Source organism: Ranitomeya variabilis, chromosome 3 (genome assembly GCF_051348905.1).
Source record: "Ranitomeya variabilis isolate aRanVar5 chromosome 3, aRanVar5.hap1, whole genome shotgun sequence".
In the NCBI taxonomy this organism is placed as follows: domain Eukaryota; kingdom Metazoa; phylum Chordata; class Amphibia; order Anura; family Dendrobatidae; genus Ranitomeya; species Ranitomeya variabilis.
The window spans coordinates 609,065,263-609,091,916 of record NC_135234.1 but is presented as its reverse complement, the minus strand read 5'-3'; the positions used below and the strand labels follow the sequence as shown (position 1 = coordinate 609,091,916).

General features: G+C 42.7%; 1 protein-coding gene across 3 annotated transcripts in view; it reads right to left on the bottom strand.

Annotated features, from left to right (window-relative positions):
• AKAP11 (A-kinase anchoring protein 11) overlaps positions 1-26,654 on the bottom strand; it is a 71,039-nt gene that overhangs the window by 20,108 nt on the left and 24,277 nt on the right. For 2 of the 3 annotated variants that reach the window (XM_077297329.1, XM_077297328.1), the window contains exons 4-10: positions 24,155-24,202; positions 20,940-21,065; positions 15,121-15,382; positions 7,243-11,530; positions 5,777-5,932; positions 4,135-4,218; positions 642-688 (exon numbers count right to left, since the gene is read on the bottom strand). In XM_077297329.1, coding sequence (XP_077153444.1) covers positions 642-688; positions 4,135-4,218; positions 5,777-5,932; positions 7,243-11,530; positions 15,121-15,382; positions 20,940-21,065; positions 24,155-24,202 — 5,011 coding nt within the window. The remainder of the gene's footprint in view (positions 1-641; positions 689-4,134; positions 4,219-5,776; positions 5,933-7,242; positions 11,531-15,120; positions 15,383-20,939; positions 21,066-24,154; positions 24,203-26,654) is intronic. The other variant, XM_077297330.1, reaches the window with a different exon arrangement.

Below are 26,654 nucleotides of genomic sequence, written 5' to 3'. Positions count from 1 at the left end.
CGCGCTTAGTAACCCGATGTTTACCCTGGTTACCAAAAAAAACAAACAGTACATACTCGCCTTTCGGTGTCCAGGTCCCTTGCCGTCTGCTTCCTGCTCTGACTGACTGAGCCGCCGTACACTGAGAGCAGAGCGCAGCGGTGACGTCACTGCTGTGCTCTCACTTCTCACTGTACGGCCGGGAGTCAGTGAGAGCAGGAAGCAGACGGCAAGGGACCTGACGGACATCAGAAGGCGAGTATGTATTGTTTGTTTTTTTTACATTTACGCTGGTAACCAGGGTAAACATCGGGTTACTAAGCGCGGCCCTGCGCTTAGTAACCCGATGTTTACCCTGGTTACCAGTGAAGACATCGCTGGATCGGTGTCACACACACCGATTCAGCGATGTCAGCGGGGCCTCAACGACCAAAAAAAGGTCCAGGCCATTCCGACACGACCAGCGATCTCGCAGCAGGGGCCTGATCGCTGGTACGTGTCACACATAGCGAGATCGCTATGGAGGTCGCTGTTGCGTCACAAAACTTGTGACTCAGCAGCGATCTCGCTAGCGATCTCGCTATGTGAGACGGGGCCTTTAATCTCTACTTCTAAGTTTCACTTATATATAAAGCCACAGAAGTAAAACCAAATAAAATTACCTTCTGCGGTTATTTTTGGGTCTTCATCTTTATCTTCTGTGCCGTCACTAAGATTCAACAGGCAAAAAATTATTATTAAATAGAACAAAAATCTCTTTCACTAAGATACCCATGCAAAACTATTAAGTAAAAAAAAAAAAGGCTTAAGTAGAGCAGAAAGAAGAAAGTAAATGTGTCTAGGGAGTACAAGTCTAGGGTTGCATGCACATGTTGTGACCACAGTGAGGGACTTTTATTGCCACCATTGGGACAAAAACATGTTTTATTACAAAATTTAAACACAAACCCACTGAATAAGAATGCAAACTTAACTGTACTTTTCAATACATTTATGTTTTATGGGTATACCCTCTTATCTGGCTAATAAAGTCAATGATATGCCATTAGTAATCATCTGTAATCAGCATATAAAGATTGTGAAACAGGAATAAGAACTGTAGATTTAGGTGACAGACCTCCAAATTATGGAGGCAGGGTTATAAAGTTCAAGTAAATATAGCACCATCATGGTGGGTGATTCCGAGGTCCTTGCACAGTTTAGACCCCAACCTGTAGCTCGAGAGCCAAAAGTGGCTCCTGGGCCTGTGGTGTGTGGCTCATGGCTATCTGCCAGCTTGGGGCATTAGCACCAGGTGTAGCAAACTGCTATGAAGAATAGCTCTCTAGATGATGAGTTTTGTATGTAGCCTTATAAAGAAGAGCAGATCTGAATGGAGGTAAGATAGGAAACCCTGGAGCTTGGCACACTGACTTGGTGGGATTTAAGTGGAAAAGCTTTGGCTATCATTATACCGGTAATAGGGGGGTTCTGGGTGTCACTACTGAGCTGGATGTGGCTCGCACCCGCCTCTCAGAGCTGAACATGGCTCTCAAGGTCAGAAAGGTTGGGGACCTCTGGTTTACACTGTCATGTAGGGTGAGACAGGTGCTCTTGGTGTCCTCCGATTCACCCAGTAACGTGCATTTGACTTTATTGACCACTCATGTTTCATGCCAGTAATATACATCTGGCCAATTACTTCAAAGAAAAAAATGACCACATTCGACAGGAAATCATCTCCCAATCTCTTCATACCATGCACTGTCCTTCCTCCCCCACTGCATCTAGTTCACTCTCTGACTTTGAACCAGTTACAGAAGAAGAAGTAATCAGGCTCCTTGCATCTTCTCGCCCGACCACTTGCACCAGTGACTCCATTCCGTCACATCTCCTCCAGTCCCTTTCCCCGGCTGTCACCTCTCACCTAACAAAAATATTCAACCTTTCCCTCACTTCCGGTATTTTTCCCTCCTCATTTAAGCATGCCATCATACATCCATTACTTAAAAAACCCTCCCTCGACCAAAATTGTGCTGCTAATTATAGACCTGTCTCTAATCTTCCCTTCATCTCTAAACTCCTCGAACGCCTGGTCCACTCCCGTCTTACCCGCTATCTCTCAGATAACTCTCTTCTCGACCCTCTTCAATCTGGCTTCCGCTCTTTACACTCTACTGAAACTGCCCTCACTAAAGTCTCTAATGACCTACTAACAGCTAAATCTAATGGTCACTACTCCATGCTAATTCTCTTGGATCTCTCTGCAGCATTCGATACTGTGGATCATCAGCTCCTCCTCACTATGCTCCGCTCCATCGGCCTCAAGGACACCGTTCTCTCCTGGTTCTCCTCCTATCTCTCTGACCGATCCTTCACTGTATGTTTTGCTGGTTCCTCCTCCTCTCACCTTCCCCTTACTGTTGGGGTCCCTCAAGGATCAGTCCTAGGCCCCCTCCTCTTCTCTTTGTATACTGCCCCTATTGGACAAACAATCAGTAGATTTGGTTTCCAGTACCATCTCTATGCTGACGACACCCAATTATACACCTCTTCTCAGGCCGACCTTTTTAGAAAACACCAGTGATTGTCTTACCGCTGTCTCTAACATCATGTCCTCCCTCTATCTGAAACTGAACCTGTCAAAAACTGAACTCCTCGTGTTCTCTCCCTCTACTAACCTACCTTTGCCTGACATTGCCATCTCCGTGTGTGGTTCCACCATTACTCCAAAGCAACATGCCCGCTGCCTTGGGGTCATCCTTGATTCTGAGCTTTCATTCACCCCCCACATCCGATCACTGGCTCGCTCTTCTTATCTGCATCTCAAAAACATTTCTAGAATTCGCCCTTTTCTTACTTTCGACTCTGCAAAAACTCTTACCGTCTCACTTATTCATTCTCGTCTGGACTATTGTAACTCTCTACTAATCGGCCTCCCTCTTACCAAACTCTCCCCGCTCCAATCTGTCCTGAATGCTGCTGCCAGGATCATATTCCTCACCAATCGTTACACCGATGCCTCTACCCTGTGCCAGTCATTACATTGGCTACCCATCCACTCCAGAATCCAGTACAAAACTACTACCCTCATCCACAAAGCACTCCATGGCTCAGCACCACCCTACATCTCCTCTCTGGTCTCAGTCTACCACCCTACCCGTGCCCTCCGCTCCACTAATGACCTCAGGTTAGCATCCTCAATAATCAGAACCTCCCACTCCCGTCTCCAAGACTTTACACGTGCTGCGCCGATTCTTTGGAATGCACTACCTAGGTTAATACGATTAATCCCCAATCCCCACAGTTTAAGCGTGCCCTAAAAATGCATTTGTTCAGACTGGCCTACCGCCTCAACGCATTAACCTAACTATCCCTGTGTGGCCTAATAAAAAAAAAATAAATAAACATAATCAGGTTCCGCTCATCATGTTCTCATACACTTTATGCAGTTAATAGCACTCTGTGTCTGTACTATTACATACTTAGGCAGTTAACTGGTTCATGCAGCTTTACATGAACACCCGAGCCTTACACTATGGCTGGTCCAAATAACTAAAGCAATTGTTACCATCCACCTCTGGTGTCTCCCCTTTTCCTCATAGTTTGTAAGCTTGCGAGCAGGGCCCTCATTCCTACTGGTATCTGTTTTGAACTGTGATTTCTGTTATGCTGTTATGTCTATTGTCTGCACAAGTCCCCTCTATAAGTTGTAAAGTGCTGCGGAATATGTTGGCGCTATATAAATAAAAATTATTATTATTATTATTATATACATCCTGCCCCGGTCTCTGTCCTATACATCATCATTGTGTAGCTGCACTAGGGGGACTCCTACACCTACAGATTTAATAGCCCCTTCGGCCCAGTATCCAAAAGCACAGCATTTTTCTCTAACCTATAATTTTGCCCACCCCTCAATGGTGAAACACCTCCTCCTTGCACGGTTGTCTGTATTTTATGTAGTATGTTTATAATGTAATGTTATCTTAACAAAAAAAAATAAAAATTATTAACATAGATTTAGACAAACTATAAAATCATTGGCTCAGTCACTCATATATAGGAGGGAGCATGCACATTATTAAAGATGACACATGCATTAGATTCGGCAGAACATTTCATGCGTATTCCAGAGGTCGCCTATTTGCATGCACAGCTTCTAGCTAAACTAACCTGTCTGATGGTGGGAAGGATAAATTCTCTTCACACATGTCTCCCTCCAAACCCAAACTGCTCCAGCTACTGCTGTTACCATTACTATCAGAAGAAGACAATATTCACTGGATCACGTTTCGGGTGTAAAACATACAAAATACATCACAAGATGCATCTGGCAATAAAATGCATGGCATCACGAAGGCAAGGTCTTCGCGAAGAGGTAACATTATATAGGGTTAACCATTTGAGTATTATGATATTTGTTCTATAAAACAAACATAAGAATGCCATAAAGGCGCTATGGGGGAACAACCTAAATACCAAAGTCTAGGTGAAAAAATGTTGCTTAAAATGCACACATTTTTCATGTGCATTATTTGCAGCAAAGTATATTAGATTTTCAAACTCTCATTCACGTTACTGCGTCAGAAAAATCTACAGTAAAAATGCTGTGTGTGAACATAGCCTAAGGCTACGTGCCCTCAATCAGGAAAAGTAGCATTTTGGACGCAGCTTATTTTTCATGAGTCCAAAACGCTGCGTTCTACATTACAAGCACAGTGGATGGGATTTACAGAAATCCCATGCCCACTATGCTTCTGTTTAACACTGCATGAACTCACCTGCCTTGCGGGTTTACGAGCCACAGAGTGTCAGTTTCTGTAGCGGAGATGCTTGTCTCCTCTGCGTACTTTCCCTGAATAGACTGTCATGACAAGTGCATCATGTAGAAAGCAGCGTTTTGGACATAGCGAAAATATGCTGCGTCCAAAACGCTACGATTCCTGATCATGGGCACATAGCCTAACACTAAGAATCTACTTATCCAAACGAATGGACTTCAAACAAGGGATCACAAGCTTCAAACTATTTGCATCTAAGAAATTACAGCCCCAAGTTGGAACATATCCACATTTTATGTTTTATCTTTCAGAGACAAATTGAGCTTAGCACAGCAGACATGAAATGAAAATCTGAGCTACAAAACTTAAAGGGGTTTCCCCACAAACAAAAGTTAATTGTAATCATTAGATCTTGGAATAATAATTTCCACAATTGGATATATTTAAGTAAAATATCCCTGAGATAATCTTATAAATGTGCCCCTGCTGTGTACTGTGTAATGGCTGTGTCTGACTGTGCAGGGACATGGTCTGATCATACCACATCTCCTGGGCAGGGGAGGAAGCAAAAGACTATACAGGAATTACAGCAGTCGATCACAGCGGATTTTTTTCTGTGAGGTAAAACATTTCCCTGCCTGTTTTCAAACAATATTTTACCTCAAAGAAAGGATCAGCTGTGATCCCATACTGTAATGTCTGTATACTCTCTTTTGCTTCCTCCCCTGCCCAGGAGCTGTGGTATGATCAGACCATGTCCCTGTATGGTCAGACACAGCCATTACACAGTACACAGCAGGGACACATGTACAAGATTATCTCAGCACAAAAACATTTAATTTAAAGACATCCAATTGTGGAAATTATTATTATTCACAGATCTATTGATTAAACTTTTGTGCCTGGGAAAGCTCCTTTAATGGTATTCTGCCCATGACCAGGAAAACTAGAAGTTGCACCATTTCCCTATAAATGAATTGTAAAGTGCTGTGGAATATGTTGGTGCGATTTAAAGAAAATTCTATGTCACTTACCTGTCACTAAGCTGAAGAAAACTGCTGCATTCATCCTGGTGTTCATCTTCAAAGCTCAAATTTGACCAGCTGCCTGTGCTGTCATCACCCAAGCTGACACTGGTGTGTTGACTGGTCGCCGAGTCTACTGACTGGAAGCCATCTTTGCCAATAGAACTAACAGCAGAATATAAAAAGAGCAAAAATATCTCTAAAATGTACATAATGCCCAAATAATCAGTAAAAAAAAGTAAAAAGTAAACTATGAGCCACCCAGGGTTAAGAAAGTTATACCAACAACAGTAACAAAATACAAAGCAGGATGGTGGGGTGTACATTCACAATTTGGAATAGTTTTAAAAGGAGTCTGTTAGCACAAAATAACTGGTCAAACGAGGCACCGACAATGGTGCACCCGTGCCATGGCCAAACAGTTCAGTGACCCTTAACTCCCAGGAGTTTTTCATCTATATCTTCTCCCCTCTTCCTTGGATGACAGCTCTGGCTTTATAAAAGCCACAGAAGGACAGAAACAGATAGGAAAGGGGTTGCTGGGAAGGTGCATTGAACTGTTTGACTGCACCGAGAGACTGTGCTTGGTTTCATAGATCATTTTGTGCTGACAGACTCACTTTAATAAGTAAACAACTAGAGTTGGTGTGTATAGATTTTTGTGCCCCAATCCATCTGGACAGTGGTTGATGGCCATTGAATAGGAGTGGGAAAACTGTCCCTTACCTGACGGGATCAGTGGCTCTTCTTTAGCCGATCCTGGTGCGAAGTCACATATGTGTCACACCACAACGATGACGTTGTAACACGCCAGCTAATCAAAAGGATGCCGTCAAGTAACAGGCAATTCTGCTTCCAAACCACTGTTGTGGCCAATGGACTGGGACATACGATTCTACTGGACCTAACACTAGAAACAACAATCAACACTTGAAATTGGAATTGTTGCTGATATTTATAGGGGTTGTGCAGGGAAGAAGTCTTGCCAAGGGGCTCAAAAAGGTTTTAAAATAATAAAAATCATAATTCACTGATCATCTGCTGCTTCTATTTGAGTGCTTACCAGGTCCCCCACTAGTCTCTTCTTCCTGCTCCTGTCTTCCCCCACTAGTCTCTTCTTCCTGCTCCTGACATTTGAAATGCTAGGAAATGCCCTAAAAGTCAATCAGTGGCCACAGCAGGGACCCGAAGCCGAAGCCAGCGACTGGTTGAGCAGTATTTTCTACATCAGGAGTCAGGACGTATAAACTGGCGGGGAGATCCATGTAATCTCAGAACAAGCGTGACTGTGAATTGTTGAGGCGAATGTCACAATTTTTTTCCCTACTGCAATGACTCCTATGAGAAATATCCAGTCATAGTATTAATCTAAACTACAATTTGCCCTCCTTTATATTCCCAAAACATTCATACATATTAGTTTTCAAAAATACATTTAAAAATTAAACATAGTAGAAACAAATTATCATCATCACCTTATGCTGACATGCCCAAAATTCTTCATAGCGGACATCATGATTTCTGTGGTAAGACTTTCAGCAAAGCTTATCCCATTGTGCCCAATGCCACTATCAGCTCCCAGACTTGTGTTGCTCAGCTCCCGTTCTGCTTTCTCAAGTGCTGCGCTTACTATTTTATCGGCAAACATTGTCCTTTTATCAAGGTCAATGTGGATTTTAGGGACGTTCAGATGAAAAAATCTTGATTTCTGGCAGGCATTTTGCCTGGACTTGGAGCATTGTTTACCTTTTCTGGAGCTATCGTGTCCCAACAAGAAGTGACAAGACGACACAGAGCTGCCGTGCTGCTCTATTGCACTACACAGCCTGCATGCAGGGCCATAAGAATGGATTAATTTTCCAGCATGAAGAGCCTTCTCATTTTTCTTCTTACTCTCCATCGCCTGCATCCTGGCCGCTTCTATGCTGACTTCCAAGGTGCGATCTACAACTTTACAGGCATACTGCTCAATAGCTTTTAGAATCCCATCATTAAGACCATGATCATTTAGGCTGCCGGTGCTATGATATAATTTCTGCTTATGAGGTAAGGGAAGGAGTGATTTGGGAAATGAGGATTTGACAAGTTCACCAGTAACATAATCGTTCTTCGATTTAGAGTAGAGACAAGAATCGGTCAGCGATTTGGGAAGAGACGAAGCGGACATTTTGAGCTTTCTTTTTACATCACATGTTATAGTCTGAGCAAGGGACTCTGCAAAACTAAGTAGGCCAGTGAGTTCAGGTTTCAGTAGGGAGTCCTCAGTAAATGAATGAAGGGTAACGTTACTTTGTCTACGCTTGTCTTTCTCAGAATGGTGAGTCCTGTTTAATAGTCTGAGAATGTCTTTGCTGGTACTGGCATCAGATTTCACTCTGGACACAACCTTCCGGTTACATTTTACTTTAATAGTTTTTGAGGCCTGCTGGAGGCCAGACTTCATAGCCCTATAAACTAACCGGCTCGCATATTGATCCAAAATTAACTCACTATTGCCCCCTTCCATCTTTAGCACTCTGATAAGGTGATCGGCATATTCTTCGGTCACACTCTCACAGCTGGGGTACTTCGAAGTCAATCCACTACCACCGTTATTGAGAGGTAGAGAAAGAGTGGTAGGGTCAGATGCCCTATAACTCATACCACCATACTTGGAGGTACTTTCTTTCTGACGACAGTCTCTTTGCAAGCTACAATAATCTACATCACACAAGGAGTTCTTCCGGCTTCCTATGGTTTCCTTGGCTTCACTGAGGACTTCACCAGCAACATTATTGGCATATTTGCACAAAGTCTCTAGTAGATCTTCAGTAATATTTCTCATATAGGCAGGATAACCCCACTTATCACTCAGCATACTTAACTGTGACAAGTTCCTCGGTGTTGGTCCTTGTGAAAAGTCATCATTTAAGGAGTAAGCAGCCTTGTCAGTGGCAACAGATATGATGTTACTGGATAAGTAGTCAGCATATCTGCAGGTTTCTTCTGAGACCTCAGGTTCTTCAAAGCTATCATCACTGCTAGAGCTTTCCACCTCTTCAGACAGCGATCTCATGAGCCGAAGCATAAAATCATCTTTTTTACCATTATCATGTTCCTGTACAGACAAGTGAGGAGTAGAAGGTGGGGTGGCTGGATAGAACTCTTTTGCCAGTTGTCCTTTTAGTTTCTTGCTAAGCTTTCTCATACTCCTTTCCGGACTTCTGTCATAACCTGTCAAAGGTGTTGGAGGTGGTGTACCCGGAAGTGCAGACATACTAGAGTCTTTTGGATTATTCTTTTCTTCAACAAAGAAATTATCACCACAACTACACATTACAGAGGAAAAACTGTTAATATGAGGGAGACAGTGAAAAAATGAAGGGTCTGCTCCATCCGTACTATACACATTTCTTCTGGAAGTGATATTCTCGATATTATATGAAGAATCTGATTGTCCTGGACAAGTGCCTAAAGGATGCTTTTCTATAGGGTCATTCTTGTAATCCTGATCCAGCTGCCTAATAGTATAGTATGGGCTTGGAACGCCATGTTCTTGGGGACATCTAAAAATCTTTTTGTGCTGCTCTGAAGATTTTGGAGAATAAAAAATGATTCCGGGCTCTGGTCTCAGATTTGTATTGCAGTCAATCAAATTGCTGGATTTCACATCTTCTAATCTGGATGAAGAAGTCTGCATGCTCTTAAGTAGAGAGTGCTTAAAAATAGCCCTGTCTGCGTCTTGAACACAGTATTGTGATGTATTTCCATCAAATAAAGATTCCTGGAAGGGCATTATTTTATTGGTCATCGTTTCGGCATAATCGTTCACGGTTTTGGATGACTTTATAACATCATAGGCTTCATTTACAATCATGTCCACCATCGTTACAGAGAAGGTTTTAACTCCATCTCCATCTTCTTGGCTATGACCAAGTATGATCTTTTTGTCAGATGACATATCGGCAATGCTTTTTGTAGATATATGATAATTTTTGACATTGTCTGTATACAGGTTTCTGTTGGCCGAGATATCAGTTTGCTCATTTGTTATTGGTTGTTGGCTCAAGACTTTTGCGGCTACAGGCACAGGTACAGAGCTCATCAGGCCAGAAGTAAAGAACAGAGCATATTGAACAGTGTAGTCTATTTTAGATCTCTGTTCAGTAGGAGAAACTTCTTGACTTCTAGGAGCAGGGAATACGGGTGATGATAGACTAGCCGGCATCATACCTTCTGAGCTTACATATTTTAGGTTATCCATTGAAACACTTATAGCAGCTTCTGGTGTAAATCCCACATTCACTTGTGAAAGCTCAATAAAAGCCTCCTGAATTACAGATTCTGATAAGTCTTTAGCATAGGAACTAACTACGACGTCTTCAAAATCAAATGACTGGCAGTACGAAACACTTGGAGTTGGTGGGTGGGAAAACTGACACACTTCCATCATTCCTTCAAAAACAAGCTCCTCTGCAAGGTCTGCAGCAAAACGGGTCACTGCATTAGTAACCATCTGCTTCTTTATATACCGCAGCTCTTGAAGAGCACTTGTAATGACATCACTCACCATCAGGTTTGCCAGGCTATTAATGGCTCGCTTCTTAATTGAGAATGCCTGTCTCCTTCCGATTTCGTAAAATGCCATTTGGAAAACATATGAAGTAAGCCTTGCCGCAAGCTGGCACAGTGCACTAGTGCACGAGGAAACTCCTCTCTGCAAGTCTTTAAATGCATTGCCTATACTCTTCTCTACCAGGTCTGCCGCAAATCTCTGAATTCCTCCCTTAATGGATTTGTGTTTGGACTTTGACTTCCGTTCCAACTCTCTGCCGTGAGATTTACGTTTCTGCTTTGGAGTTTTCTCTGGTTCTTTTTTTACCATATGGGAGGTTGGCCTGGTATTTAGGACCGTGTCAAACATGTCACTGCATACCCAGTTTGCGTATTCACTTAATTTGTCATACGAACGGGCCTTTACTGGTGGGATATCACCGGGGCTCAACGAATGAGACGTACCCTCGGAAGCAGAGGGAACTCCTGGAGGACTAAAAGCAGATGATCGAATAGGACTGAATAGAGTACCTGTATCCTCAGAACATGTTTTTGTTGGACGAGGGGAGTCAGGTACGTCGCTCATATTACCAAAAGGAGATTCTGCTTTACGAGGGGTAGGCTTTTTGACACTGGCTGAAAGCTTAGGGCGATCAAACTTAAATTTTTGTGGATTCATGCAAACTGTACTTATGCTTCCTTTGGCACATTTCCTTTTTTTGGGTGGGCTGGCTAGAGCGCCTTTCTGGTTATTTTGACAGTGGTCTTCTAATGAAGTTTCTGGCTCATCAAATCTATCAAAACTATCAAAAAATTCACTTAATTCAGAGTCAGAGTCCTCAATGCCATCTTTGCCAACAGGAATCTTTGGCAGATTTAGCTTTGCTCTTAAGCTCTTCTGGTAACCCTCTTCATCTAAGAAAATGATAGGACTTGGACTGGAGCACTCAGATTCAGAGGTTTCCACCGGAGATGGGGAAAATATGATCTTCTCATGGGCAGAAACACTTCTCTGTGTACAGGTATTACACATTGATGTTGTGACTGTATTTTTAACAGAAGCTGACATCTCTGGAAGTCCTAAGTAACCCATCAGAACTGCAGACTTGATGGACGATCTACGGCGCACAGAGCTGAATAGGATTTTCGATCCACTGATGTCTATACAATGGGTAGGTTGAGTTTGAGAAGAAGCATCACGTTGATTTTTCACGGTTTCCCATCCAAGTCCTGGAATTAAGAAAAGGAAAATTACAGCTTTAAAAAAAATATATATATATTTATTGACTGCAAATTATTGAATAATTGGTAATTTCACTGCCCATTGTAAAATTGATATGTAATATTTAAACTCTTTTACTTTTTGATGAAGGTGATTGATGCAATTAAGGGGTATTCCCATCTCCACAATCCTATTTCAATATGTAGTATTTGCAATAATAATAAAATTAGCAAATCACTCAAATTAGAAATGTAGTATAGTTCTTCTGATTCACTAATCACCACCAGGAAGCCAGTGTTACTGTTCAGGTTCGGACCCCGAACACCGGGTGTCTGTCGCACTGTCATGTGCATGACAGCGCAGCAAGCACCTCTTCTGAAAGGCAGTAAAATCATCACTGCCGTTCAGACAGCCCCACGCTGTCAAATGATCGGAGGTATAAAGTTTACCTCCGGTCATTGGTGTTGGTTGATGGAACTACTGCTCTCATCAGCCGACACCTGCTGCCACTAATAACAGTGAGAGCATGTGCGGCTGATAGGAGTATTGGCCAGAGGCTGCGTTGTAAAGATTTACAAAAAAAAAAAATGCGTGGGTTCCCCTGTATTTTTGATAACCAGACAGAAAAAACTGACAGCTGGGGTCTGCAACCCTCAGCTATCAGTGTTAGCAAGGCTGGTTATCAAGAATAGAGTGTTCCCCACTCTAATTTTTTAAATTATGTAAATAAGTATTTATTTTTTTAAACGGCGTGGCGTCCCCACAATTTTTGACAACCAGTCTTGCTAAAGAAGACAGCTGGGGGCTGGTATTCTCAGGCTGGTAAGGGGCCATGGTTATTGGTACCCCCATGTGACATCAAGCCCATGGATTACTACTGGAGAGGCATCTATAAGACATCTATCCATTACTAATCCTATAGTTATATGGTAAACAAAGACAGCCAGAATAAAGTCTTTTATTTGAAATAAAAAAGGAAATCCTTGTTTTGGTTTATTTAAAAATAACAAACACAGTTATACTCACCTAACGCCCACTCCATTGAATCCCTCATCTCCTGTAATAAAACAAAAATAAAAAAGCAACCATAACCCTCACCTGTCCGACGTTATGTCCCACGCCGTAATCCATGTCAGGGGGATAAACAGTTTTCAACCTGGACGGTGCCAAGATACGACCGTCCAGGCTGAGAACCACTGGTGAATGAGCTGCTGTGAGCGCAGCATCAGTGACTAGAAGTGACATCACTGAGGTTACTGCCGGTCACTGAGGCTGCGTTTCCAGCCATGCTAATCAAATGCAATGACCTCGGTGAGATCCCCACTAGCACAGTGTGAAAAAGTCTCACGGTGCAGAGGCGAATTCACCGCAGTCCAAATTCACCACAGTGAAATTCTCCAGGTGAACTCGCCTCTGCACCGTGAGACTTTTTCACACTGTGCTAGTGGAGATCTCACCATCAGCTGACACCAGTGACTGGAGGAAAACTTTATACCTCCGATCATAGCTGCGGGCTCACGCTGACATTTGACAGCATGGGAACCGTGGCTGTCTGACCGGTGGTAATGATTTTACAGCCAATCAGAAGCAGTGTTTGCTGTGCTGTCATGCACATGTCAGCGTTGCAAACGCTGGATGTTCGGGCCCCCCATTCAAGTGGATGGGGTCTGGGTTCGGGTCCTGTTCTGGTACCCGAACTTTTTGTAAATGTTCGGCCGAACCCGAACATCCAGGTGTCCGCCCATCTCTACTTACCCCATGTGCAGGCATTGCAGTAGCTTAGGTATCCATGGTTACGAACACTCATAGCGTGACCGTTAATTAGCTGTTAGTGGTCATAACTATTGATACCTAAGCTACTGCAATGCCTGCACATGGCGCAAGCGACATAATGAATCAGAAGAACTATACCACATTTCTATTTGGAGACATTTGCTAATATTATTACACCTACTACATATTGGGAATAGAATCTTGGAGATGGAATTATTCTTTTAAGTTTTCTCTATACAGAAGCTGTGCAGATTAGAAAACATAGATGTTTTCTTCCAGAAACAGCACCACTTCTGACATTAGGTTGTGTTACAGCTTAGCCCTATACACTGTGTTCCAAATTATTATGCACAAAGAGTTTAGGAGTGATAAGGTTAGAATTGTTTTGTTCGTCATTTAAACTCATTGATGGTGATGTGTGTCAGGGCTCTTTATATCACTGAAAGCAACTGCAGATACCTGTGCACATTAGTTTGGCAGGTGTGTCCAAATAAAGGCAAGACTACTTAAGAAGGCTGTTCCACATCATTAAGCAGCCTACATTTTTTGCCAAAATGGGAAAGAAAAAGGAAGTGTCGGCTGCTGAGAAGCAACAAATTGTGGAGTATTTAGGTCAAGGCATGACTACATACAATCAACATTGCCAAGACACTTCATCGTGATCATCGCAGAAACGGCTCCAGTGGGCCAAACGATACATGAAGACTGACTTCCAAACTGTTTTGTTCACCGATGAGTGCCGTGCAACGCTCGATGGTCCAGATGGTTGGAGTGGAGGATGGCTGGTTGATGGACACCCCATGAAAACTCGGCTAAGGCGCCAACAAGGAGGAGGTGGAGTAACCTTTTGGGCTGGAATCATGGGGAGAGAGATTGTCGGCCCCTTTATGATCCCTGAAGGGGTAAAGATGAACTCCATAATCTATGTGGAGTTTCTAAAACAACACTTCCTGCCATGGTTCAAGAGGAAGAACCGTGCTTTCTGCAGCAAGATCATTTTCATGAATGATAATGCACCGTCTCATGCTGCAAAATACACATCTGCATCTCTGGCTGCTATGGGCATAAAAGAGGACAAACTTATGGTGTGGCCACCATCTTCCCCTGGCCTCAACCCCATTGAGAACCTCTGGAGCATCATCAAAAGGAGTGTCTATGATGGCGGGAGGCAGTTCACATCTAAGCAACAGCTCTGGGAGGGTATTCTGTCCACATGCAAAACAATCGAAGCAGAAACCATCCAAAAACTGACAAATTCAATAGACGAGAGAGTTCAGAAGCTTCTTTCGAACAAGGGGTCCTATGTGCAAATGTAACATCACCTAGAATAAAGTTTTCACTTGAAAACTGTTTGATTTCATTTTGCAATAAGCTGATAATGCTTATAACTTCACAATTGACCATTTTTTTGTTCAAAATAATAATAAAAAAAAAAGGTTGAAAACTCTGCTGTGCATAATAATTTGGAACATGCATTTTGGGTGTTTATTTTTTTTTAAAAGATACTGTTTTCATAGGCAGTTTGTTCCAAAACATTGCAATTATACTAGAACAGTAGATGACTGGAAAATAACAATGACTGCAATTCAGATAGGTAATTTAGAGAAAATATGAGGAAATATTATTTGCATAATAATTTGGAACACAGTGTATAAGAGAGTATGGCTGAGCTGCAATACCAATCACAACTGGTGAAGCACTGTTTCTGTAAAAAAAAAAAAAATCAGCAGATGTGAAATTCTTAGCAACTTTTCAAAGATTGGTGAACACCGCAAGTAATAGTTAGTTACATTCACAGACAATAATACTTGTAATTGTAAAATACCTTGGCTGTCATTTGTATTTGTAGGCTCCTCTTCATCCAAATGTTCAAACGCAGTTACAAAGTCATCCTCAATTGAAGACACGGAGTGATTTGTATCATCGTCTTCATGGTGCTCTGCCTTCTTAGTCAATCTGCTTATGCATTCTTGCTCCACTGCATATTTCACTCCAGCGGTATATTTACTTAGCATTACGAACAGAGCATCACTTCTAAAGAGCGGAAATAATGTAGTACTCAAACACACTGTTCCTGAAAAAAGGCCCTAAATAGAAAAAAAAAAAAAAAAAAAAAAAGACTTTTTTAAAAATATAGATCATATACGGTATAATAAAAAAAAATAGGTTCGACTGTTTATAGAGGGTTTCCAAGAGTTAGATAAAATTGACACCAACTAAACATTGAGGAGGATGAAGGTTGAGATAACCCACTTTGTGCTCAGTGAGAGATATATTTCTTCACATATGATAGCCGTACGCCTGGCCGCCAGCTGAGGTATGTGCTATACAGATCTTCAGTTGAGAGCACTGGTTAGCACAGCAGCCTTGCAGCACTGGGGTCCTGGGTTCAAACCCCACCTACATGATGTAGGGCTGTGTGTTGTTGCTTCAATAAAATCAGCGTTTTATCAGCAAGAGATTATCAATAGATGACTAGTTGTCCTCTGCTATGTAGTCCTCCTGCTCTGCGTAACCACACCCCCACCACTGATTGGCAGTTTTCTGTCAATGCACAGCATACACACAAATCTGCAGATTGTGAGCAGGGTTAGGCCATGTTCACACTTTGCGGTTTTTACCGCGGAACCGCGGCGATTTTGATGCTGCGGGTCCGCAGCAGTTTCCATAGCGTTTCCATTTACATGTAAACCCTATGGAAACCGCAAACCGCTGTGCACATGCTGCGGGAAAAACCGCGCAGAAACGCAGCGGTTTACAACCTGCAGCATGTCACTTTGTGCAGAATCGCTGCGATTCTGCACCCATAGGAATGCATTGATCTGCTTACTTCCCGCATGTGGCTGTGCCCACGTTGCGGGAAGTAAGCGATTAATGTGCGGGTGGTACCCGGGGTGGAGGAGAGGAGACTCTCCTCCAGGCCCGGGGAACCATATTTGGGGTAAAAAAAAGAATAAAAATAAAAAATCATGATATATCTCACCTCTCAGCGCTGCACGCGGCCGTCTGGTCAGAGTTGCTGTGCAAACAGGACCTGCGGTGACGTCGCGGTCACATGACCGTGATGACGCCCGGGTCACTTGACCGTGACGTCACGAAGGTCCTTCTCGGCACAGCATCTTTGGAACCGGACCGCCGCGTGCAGCGCCGAGGAGATCCGGACATCGGAGGGTGAGTATAACCAATTTTTATTATTTTTAACATTACTATTGATGCTGCATATTGCTGCATATGCAGCATCAATAGTATAGGAGTAATCCCGCAGCGGAAACCGCGGAACAAACCGCGATAAATCTGCAGGGATAACCGCAGCGGTTTTGCCCTGCAGATTTATCAATTCCGCTGCGGGAGAACCCGCAGAGCACGCCGCAAAGTGTGAACATGGCCTTGTACAGAGCTCAACATCCAGAGAAGTGCTAGATCTGCAGCAGATAATACTGTGACTTTATCAAAACTGCAGCAACCAATATAGTAAGTGACACATCGATGGAATCAGGATCTCTGTTCCTACATTATGATGCTCTCAGATTACTTGGCTAAAAATCTAGTGATAGATTCCCTATAATATAATGTTCATATGAAAATGCCCCTAAACGTTTGTTCTTCTGCTTAATATGGACAGACAAGTAGTGCGCACAGCAATGGGATGCAAGCTGTGGTGTACAGTTATGTCTGACGGATCCTAGCCTGCTCCCTATTTCTTCCTGCACCTAACGCCAGATTAAGCTGATGAACGTACTTATAGGGACACTGTAAATCATGCCAAGATGGTATAGCTACAGGGGTATGCCAGTAATAAGTAATGGTGATAACATAAAATCTCCAGTAATGTCTTACAAATGAGAACAAACAGCTGAAACTCACATCAGCTCTCGTATGATATTTAAAGAGAACCTGTCACATTGAATAGGGTATGCGATTTTAGGAAAAATAATATGTATAAGATAAGATTTTGTGTTATTTTCTTTTTACTATGTTAGTCCTGTTAGCGTGCTTAAACCTGTGATTGTCCCTCATACTATATACTGAAATACAACTGTACTGCAGTATATAGTAAAAAAAATAAATAAATCACCCTTTCCAATGAACGCCAGCCGCAGACTGGTTTTCATATAGGAGCACCCTGGAGGAAAAAAGCAAACAAAAAAAACACAGCAGTTGGTCTGTTTTTCAGGGGTAAAATCTGCAAAGTTACTGAGCTAGGAAATGCAGTTTCTACCAGGTAGATGAATGGGGAGGAGCTCTGCCTCTAGCTCCCCCTCCCCCGCAGAATCTTATCAGTAGTAATTGTCATCTCCTCTCAGTAACGTCACAATCTGTCGTCACTGAATATAGATTCTCCCTGTGAAATAAGAATTTTGAGAATGAATCATCCAATACTAGAAAGAAGCAGATTTCTCTGACGAGAAATACTACAAGGTTCCTTATTTTCAGGTGTACTATTGATTTATTTACTATTATATTATTATACATTTTTATAGTGCCATTTATTCCAAGGCACTTTATGAAATTAAAAATGAAAAAAATGGTTACTCTTTAAGGGCCAAGCCTGGATTCATCTCTTCCCCAGTCACATGATGTCTGCTTAGGTGCATTCAGAGGAGAGTCTTTAGAGTTAGGGGCCATCCAAAATTACGGTAAGTGTAGCATATCTTGATTGGATGGCTTTTTCAGTTCTTTATTAAAAAATGTTAGCTATATACCTTACTTTTTTTTTCATGTACAGAAGGTGTGGGGAACTTTTTTCTAACAAGGGCCATTTGGATATTTATACCATCCTTCAGGAGCCGTACAAACTGTGTGCTAACTTCACCCATAAAGTATGTACTGACGCCGGCACAGGTGTCAGGGTTAGTGATGAGTGAAGGTGTCGAAAAATGGTTGGAAGAAAAGGATTCTTGCCGGCACATCAACCACGTAAGATACAAAACCATTATTAAGCCATATTAAAAAAGGGGAAATTTAATAACACCTGACGCGTTTCTGGCACGATTATTGTGACCTTAGTTATAGGATGTCAGTGTAATAATGTAGGCAGATATATAAAGAGGAAATGATCCAATCAAAGGTCATTAAAATAATAACATTAGTGATGCACCAGGAGTGCACAATGCCGACAACAATAACAGCATTCACACAGAAAACAATTTCATAAATGTAAAATAAATCGTTTTTAAAGTTCATTCCTTTTGGATATGTTCTATCTAAACGTAAAATCCAATAAGCTTCTCGAATAGTAAGGCTTCTTTCACACTTCCGTCGGTACGGGGCCGTCCCGAAGCGTCGGAGCGATGTACCAATGGAAGTGTTTGCTTTCACATTTCCGTCTGCGTTGCCGAACAGGAAAGATCGTGAGAGCGATATTTCCTGCTGGGCATGCGCAGTGTAAAACACTGGATGCGACGTACGGAAAAACGTTCCCTGGAACGTTTTTCCGAGACAACGGTCCACCAAAACCCGATGCATCCCGTGCACGACGCATGCAACGTGTTGCCAAACGTCGCAATGCGTCGCTAATGCAAGTCTATGGAGAAAAAACGCATCCTGCGGGCAACTTTGCAGGATGCATTTTTTCTCCAAAACGACGCATTGCGATGTTGGCCAAACGTCGGAGGTGTGAAAGAAGCCTAAGCCGTCTGTGCCAGTTTCTACCACATTTAGGGTAAGGAACCTTTTCCAAACCAAAAAAAGCAAAGTGTGTAAGATCTCCTTTATGAATATTAACAAAATGTTTGGATGCTGCTGAATGGGAGCTGTTTTTATTGTTTATATATATTTATTTTTTATTGTTTTTATTGTTTATATTGGAGAGATGTTCCACTATTCGTTTCTTTAGGTTTCGGATGGTGCAACCAATATATCAAATTTGGCAAGAAAGACATGTTATCCAATAAACAACATATTTAGTATCGCAATTCATGAATGATGTAATCCTGTGATTGGTAGTAGGGGACAATTTGAACATTTTGGTTTTGTCCAATGTTGAAGATAAGCCCCTGATGCTGGTGGGCTTAGCTCATCTTCGATTTTGGGGGTGACAGGTTCCCTTCAAGTTCAAGGTGAACACTCAACATATCGCTCCGTGGACACAATTGCGGAAGAGGAGGGCGTGATTCTCACAGATTGCCCTGTAGAGTTTCTTAACTCTTTGAATCTCACTGGGATGCCTCCTCATGAACTAAAGCTGAAACCAGGAGCTGCAATTATGCTCCTGTGTAATCTTAACAGAGAGCGTGGCCATTGTAATGGCACAAGGCTTTATGTGAAAAGCTTAAAAGCAAACATTATTCTTGCCGTTGCTTTAAATGGAAAAGCAAAGGGTCAGACAGTTCTTACTCCAAGAATTGACTTGATTTCCAAAGATAAAACTTGCCAGTCCAGATGCGACGGCGTCAGTTTCCTAACATGTTGGCTTTTGCAATGACCATCTATAAATCTCAGGGACAGTCCTTGGATATTGTAGGAATTTATTTGCCTCTCCCAGTGTTTTCATGGGGGCAGTTATATGTGGCTTTCTCCAGGGGAAGGAAAAGCCAACAAATAAGGGTCAAAATATTTGAGACACAGAAGCAAGGTAAATTTATTCCTAACGTTGACAAATGGTTTACTGTCAACTGTGTGTACAAAGAAGTCTTTTATTAAGCTTTTTAACAATTGTAAAAGCCAAAAAATTTTGTACACAAAAGCGGGACCAACTCCTAGCCGCAGTGTATGGACCAAACATTGGGCATGGGCAGGGCCTTGGGGGCAGATCCCAAGTGCGCTCAACCATGTGAAATAGTTTACGCTCAGGAACATTGAGGAACAGCGCTATCAGATAGCTCTACCCGTTCATTTCCTTTAGGAATAGGGCTATCGGATAGCTCTACCCGTTCACTTTCTTCATAGATAGTGCTATCGGATAGCTCTACCCGAACAGTATTAACCACAGAGCTTTTTCATACACAAGGTAGGAGTGGCAGGAGAGGTACACCAGGTATTTATGTTTGCTATTAGTCTGCACAAACGCCAGTCTGGTGCGTGGGTACACCCCATTGCGAGGTCAGTCTGCTGCGTGGGTACACCCCATTGCGTGGTTCGTAATCAGAGCGCATGCCCGAAGTGCAATCGCTCGTGTATCTATTAATCACACATTGTATGTATATGTTGATAAAAGCAGTGTCATGGCAGGCACGGGGTATGGTGTGGCCTCAGCTCCTGTGCTAGCTTCATACTACTCCTCTGGACACACGTAATAAGGCGCTTATCACCAAGGGGATTAACCAGTTGTGCAGTTTTGAATAATGCTTGTCAACAATAAAAAAAAAAAAACTTTACCATTTACTAAAGCAATGTCTTCACTAATATTTCTTACTTTTTAATAAGTGTAAATGGCCATGCAGTTCTGGAGATCGCCAACCCCTATATACATAGCTACAAAGATTAAAAAAAAACTTCTCCATGCATACATATACAGGAGAAATTGTAGAAAATTCTCAGGCAAGTTTTTTTTCTCCACAGAGCAAAGGTTCAGTTCACTGCCCTGGCCTAGTATGTAAATGCACCACAGCCCACACTTATGGCACATGTTCTTCACCAATGTCCCAATGATGCCTTACTTACTACTTACGGATACTTTTCACATGGGCCCCAGTCAGCACTTACTTGTGTCGCATTGGATTTGCTTGCTTCCTTTCCATCCTTTAATAAAAGGATTTCATTTTCATTAAGGTTGCAGAGATGAAGAGATCTGATTAGTTCTGGAATGTCGGAGTGAAAAGTTGCTACACCCTATATAAAAAGGAGAATCACAAATTTACAAGCTCTGTAGAACTATACCAAAAAGATACACCAAATGACAAAGCAGTCGCAGGTTACTAATAAATTCTTACTAAGCAATGCCATAGAATCATAGAATGTTAGAGTTGGAAGGGACCTCTCCAGGGTCATCATTTCCAACCCCCTGCTCAAGGCAGGATTCACTATACCATCATAGAAGAGGCAAAAAGAGATAAAAACAAGAGGCGCTCTTTGTGAAACAGCATGGACAACCGGTGAAGGCAAGTTGGAGGGACGGTGGCTCACCTGATCAGGTTGTGCACGGCACAACTATGTAATGACTGATGCATAATCCAATCATTGCTGCTGCTCCGGCCGCTGTACTCACCAAATGGAGAGAGGAGTGCGGAGGACCCTGGGCGCTGTGCAGACAAAAATTAATCCAGGCGATAAGTATACAAAATGTTTCCAATCTATTGCACCGTGTTTCAGGGTAGGACCTACTTCCTCAGGCATCAGATGCCAGAGCATGGAGTAGGTTCTACTCCAAAAAGCATTGCAATAAAATTGACTGTATTTTTTTTTTATATACTGTCTGGATTAACTTTTGCCAGCAGCAGTGCATAGGATCCACCGCACTCCTGTCTCCATTACATATGAGAGACATGGAATCGATAGCGCTATATATATATATATATATATATATATATATATATATATATATATATATATATATATATATATTACACACACACACACACACAGACACACACAGACACACACACACACATACATATATTAGATGGTGGCCCGATTCTAGCGCATCGGGTATTCTAGTATATGTATGCGTAGTGTATAGCACAGCCCACGTAGTATATTGCGCAGTCCACGTAGTACATTGCGCAGCCAAGGCAGTACATTGCGCAGCCAGGGCAGTACATTGCGCAGCCAACGCAGTACATTGCGCAGCCCACGCTGTACATTGCGCAGCCCACGCTGTACATTGCGCAGCCCACGCTGTACATTGCGCAGCCCACGCTGTACATTGCGCAGCCCACGCTGTACATTGCGCAGCCCACGCTGTACATTGCGCAGCCCACGCTGTACATTGCGCAGCCCACGCTGTACATTGCGCAGCCCACGCTGTACATTGCGCAGCCCACGCTGTACATTGCGCAGCCCACGCTGTACATTGCGCAGCCCACGCTGTACATTGCGCAGCCCACGCTGTACATTGCGCAGCCCACGCTGTACATTGCGCAGCCCACGCTGTACATTGCGCAGCCCACGTTGTACATTGCGCAGCCCACGTTGTACATTGCGCAGCCCACGTTGTACATTGCGCAGCCCACGTTGTATATTGCGCAGCCCACGTTGTATATTGCGCAGCCCACGTTGTATATTGCGCAGCCCACGTTGTATATTGCGCAGCCCACGTTTTATAGTCACGTAGTATATTGCCCAGCCACGTAGTATATTGCCCAGCCACGTAGAATATTTCCCAGCCCATGTAGTATATTGCCCAGCCGCGTAATATATAGCACAGCCCATGTAGTATATTGCCCAGCCCATGTAGTATATTGCCCAGCCACGTAGTATATTGCCCAGCCACGTAGTATATTGCCCAGCCCATGTAGTATATTGCCCAGCCACGTAGTATATTGCCCAGCCACGTAGTATATTGCCCAGCCACGTAGTATATTGCCCAGCCACGTAGTATATTGCCCAGCCCATGTAGTATATTGCCCAGCCCACGTAGTATATAGCAAAGTGGGCATCATATCCCTGTTAATAAAATAAAATAAAAAATAGTTATATACTCACCTTCCGGAGCCCCCAGATCCAAGCGAAGCGGTTACTGACGCTGCTCGTGCACTCCGGTCTGAAGAGTGCATCTCGCAAGACCGCTACGTCATAATCTCGCGAGATCGCAGCATGGACCGGTTACCGGAGCGTCGCGAGCAGGAAAGGCCTGTTGTCGGTCCCGGGGCCGACGGACGGTGAGAATAGAACGATTATTTTTTTTAAAATTATTTTTAACATTACATCGTTTTACTATTCATGCTGCATAGGCAGCATGAATAGTAAAAAGTAGGTCACACAGGGTTAATAGCTGCGGTAACGGAGTGCATTACACCGCGGCATAACGCAGTCCGTTACCGCTGCGATTAACCCTGTGTGAGGACAGACTGGAGGGGAGTACGGAGCGGGCACTGACTGCGGGGAGGAAGGAGCGGCCATTTTTCCGCCGGACTGTGCCGTCGCTGATTGGTCGTGGCTGTTTTGCCACGACCAATCAGCGACTTGGATTCCATGACAGACAGAGGCCGCGACCAATGAATATCCGTGACAGAAAGAGACAGAAAGAAGGACAGACAGACAGACAGAAGTGACCCTTAGACAATTATATAGTAGAATATATATATATATATATATATATATATATATATATATATATATATATACTAGACTGTGGCCTGATTCTAACGCATCGGGTATTCTAGAATATGCATGTCCCCGTAGTATATGGACAATGATGATTCCAGAATTCGCGGCAGACTGTGCCCGTCGCTGATTGGTCGAGGCAACCTTTATGACATCATCGTCGCCATGGCAACCATCATGACATCTACGTCGATACTGTGCCCGTCGCTGATTGGTCGAGGCCTGGCGGCCTCGACCAATCAGAGACGTGGGATTTCCATTATGACATCATCGTCGCCATGCTGTGCCCGTCTCTGATTGGTCGAGGCCCGGCGGCCTCGACCAATCCGAGACGCGGGATTTCCAGGACAGACAGACAGACAGACGGAAAAACCCTTAGACAATTATATATATATAGATATATATATAGATATATATATATAGATATATATATATATATATATATATATATACATACATATATACATATATACATATACACACACACACACACACACATATATACGGTGGCACATTAACAGAAAAAACACTTATTTTTTATTCATTTATTTTATTGAGCCAAATTTGAGATTCTCCAATAAATCTCCAAGACTAATCTTACTAATATTGTGCTGACATACATGACTGATTTACATATTTGTTGCATGCTGACGTACCTGAATATTTCCTGCTCCCGCTTCTTCTAAAAGACCAAGAAAAGTCACCTGTAATAAGATTACTGATTTGATTAGCATTAACTGGTATAGGCAGCTTTTACACACACATACAGTACAGACCAAAAGTTTGGATACACCTTCTCATTTAAAGATTTTTCTGTATTTTCATGACTATGAAAATTGTTCATTCACACTGAAGGCATCAAAACTATGAATTAACACATGTGGAATTATATACTTAACAAAAAAGTGTGAAACAACTGAAATTATGTCTTATATTCTAGGTTCTTCAAAGTAGCCACCTTTTGCTTTGATGACTGCTTTGCACACTCTTGGCATTCTCTTGATGAGCTTCAAGACGTAGTCACCGGGAATGGTTTTCACTTCACAGGTGTGCCCTGTCAGGTTTAATAAGTGGGATTTCTTGCCTTATAAATGGTGTTGGGACCATCAGTTGTGTTGTGCAGAAGTCTGGTGGATACACAGCTGATAGTCCTACTGAATAGACTGTTAGAATTTGTAATATGGCAAGAAAAAAGCAGCTAAGTAAAGAAAAAGGAGTGGCCATCATTACTTTAAGAAATGAAGGTCAGTCAGTCCAAAAAATTGGGAAAACTTTGAAAGTGTCCCCAAGTGCAGTTGCAAAAACCATCAAATGCTACAAAGAAACTGGCTCACATGAGGACCGCCCCAGGAAAGGAAGACCAAGAGTCACCTCTGCTTCTGAGGATAAGTTTATCCGAGTCACCAGCCTCAGAAATCGCAGGTTAACAGCAGCTCAGATTAGAGACCAGGTCAATGCCACACAGAGTTCTAGCAGCAGACACATCTCTACAACAACTGTTAAGAGGAGACTTTGTGCAGCAGGCCTTCATGGTAAAATAGCTGCTAGGAAACCACTGCTAAGGACAGGCAACAAGCAGAAGAGACTTGATTGGACTAAAGAACACAAGGAATGGACAGTAGACCAGTGGAAATCTGTGCTTTGGTCTGATGAGTCCAAATTTGAGATCTTTGGTTCCAACCACTGTGTCTTTGTGCGACGCAGAAAAGGTGAACGGATGGACTCTACATGCCTGGTTCCCACTGTGAAGCATGGAGGAAGAGGTGTGATGGTGTGGGGGTGCTTTCCTGGTGAAACTGTTTGGGATTTATTCAAAATTGAAGGCATACTGAACCAGCATGGCTACCACAGCATCTTGCAGCGGCATGCTATTCCATCCGGTTTGCATTTAGTTGGACCATCATTTATTTTTCAACAAGACAATGACCCCAAACACACCTCCAGGCTGTGTAAGGGCTATTTGACCAGAAGAGCGATGGGGTGCTACGCCAGTTGACTTGGCCTCCACAGTCACCGGACCTGAACCCAATCGAGATGGTTTGGGGTGAGCTGGACCGCAGAGTGAAGGCAAAAAGGCCAACAAGTGCTAAGCATCTCTGGGAACTCCTTCAAGATTGTTGGAAGACCATTCCCGGTGACTACTTCTTGAAGCTCATCAAGAGAATGCCAAGAGTGTGCAAAGCAGTCATCAAAGCAAAAGGTGGCTACTTTGTAGAACCTAGAATATAAGACATAATTTCAGTTGTTTCACACTTTTTTGTTAAGTATATAATTCCACATGTGTTAATTCATAGTTTTGATTCCTTCAGTGTGAATGTACAATTTCCATAGTCATGAAAATACAGAAAAATATTTAAATGAGAAGGCGTGTCCAAACTTTTGGTCTGTACTGTACATACTTTTTAACTGCAATTTTAAGAGTAGATTGTGAACAGCATTGTGTATTTCCAAACATTCAAGTTACAGTAATATTCAATGCAAAAAGTCAGGACAAAAGGCCGACACATGTACAAGTTGGTGCAGACTGATGAAGTATGGGCAATCTGCAATTTCACGCATTTCATTAGATGATCAATATGCAATCAGATACAGGCAAAGAGCACCACAGAGAGATAGAGTTTATATAGCACACTGATCCTAGAAACTTGGAATATTTCATTAAAACTGCAAAGAATCAAGAGCACCACCTAGAGGTACATGTCCATTATTTCAAAAAATGTTGGTACCTCAAAGTAAATCGGGCACAAAGAAATGTGATTCACAGTATCTGATCTGTTAATCTATTATGGAATTTCTTTTAGGCCATCCCCTAGTGTACGGCTATTACCAGAAGCTTTTTTTCAAGAGTGGGAGCCATGCACGTAGCAGGAAATAAGGCAAGAGGACATCAGATTCCCAGATACTCTCCTGGGCATCATCAGCAGGATACAGGTGCTAGGAAATGGGCTGTCACGGCAGCAGCTAGGACATCAGACAGCGGGGTATGTGTATAACTAGATATACTATGGATAATATGCTCCTGCAGCATCCACATCGCAGAGTCAGGGTTTTTGCACAGTGATTCCTTATTTAACCAATATACTACTCCTGGATATAAATCTTCAGTACTGAAATCAGCAGTTTAATTAGACTGTGAACCTTATAAATACATGAGAC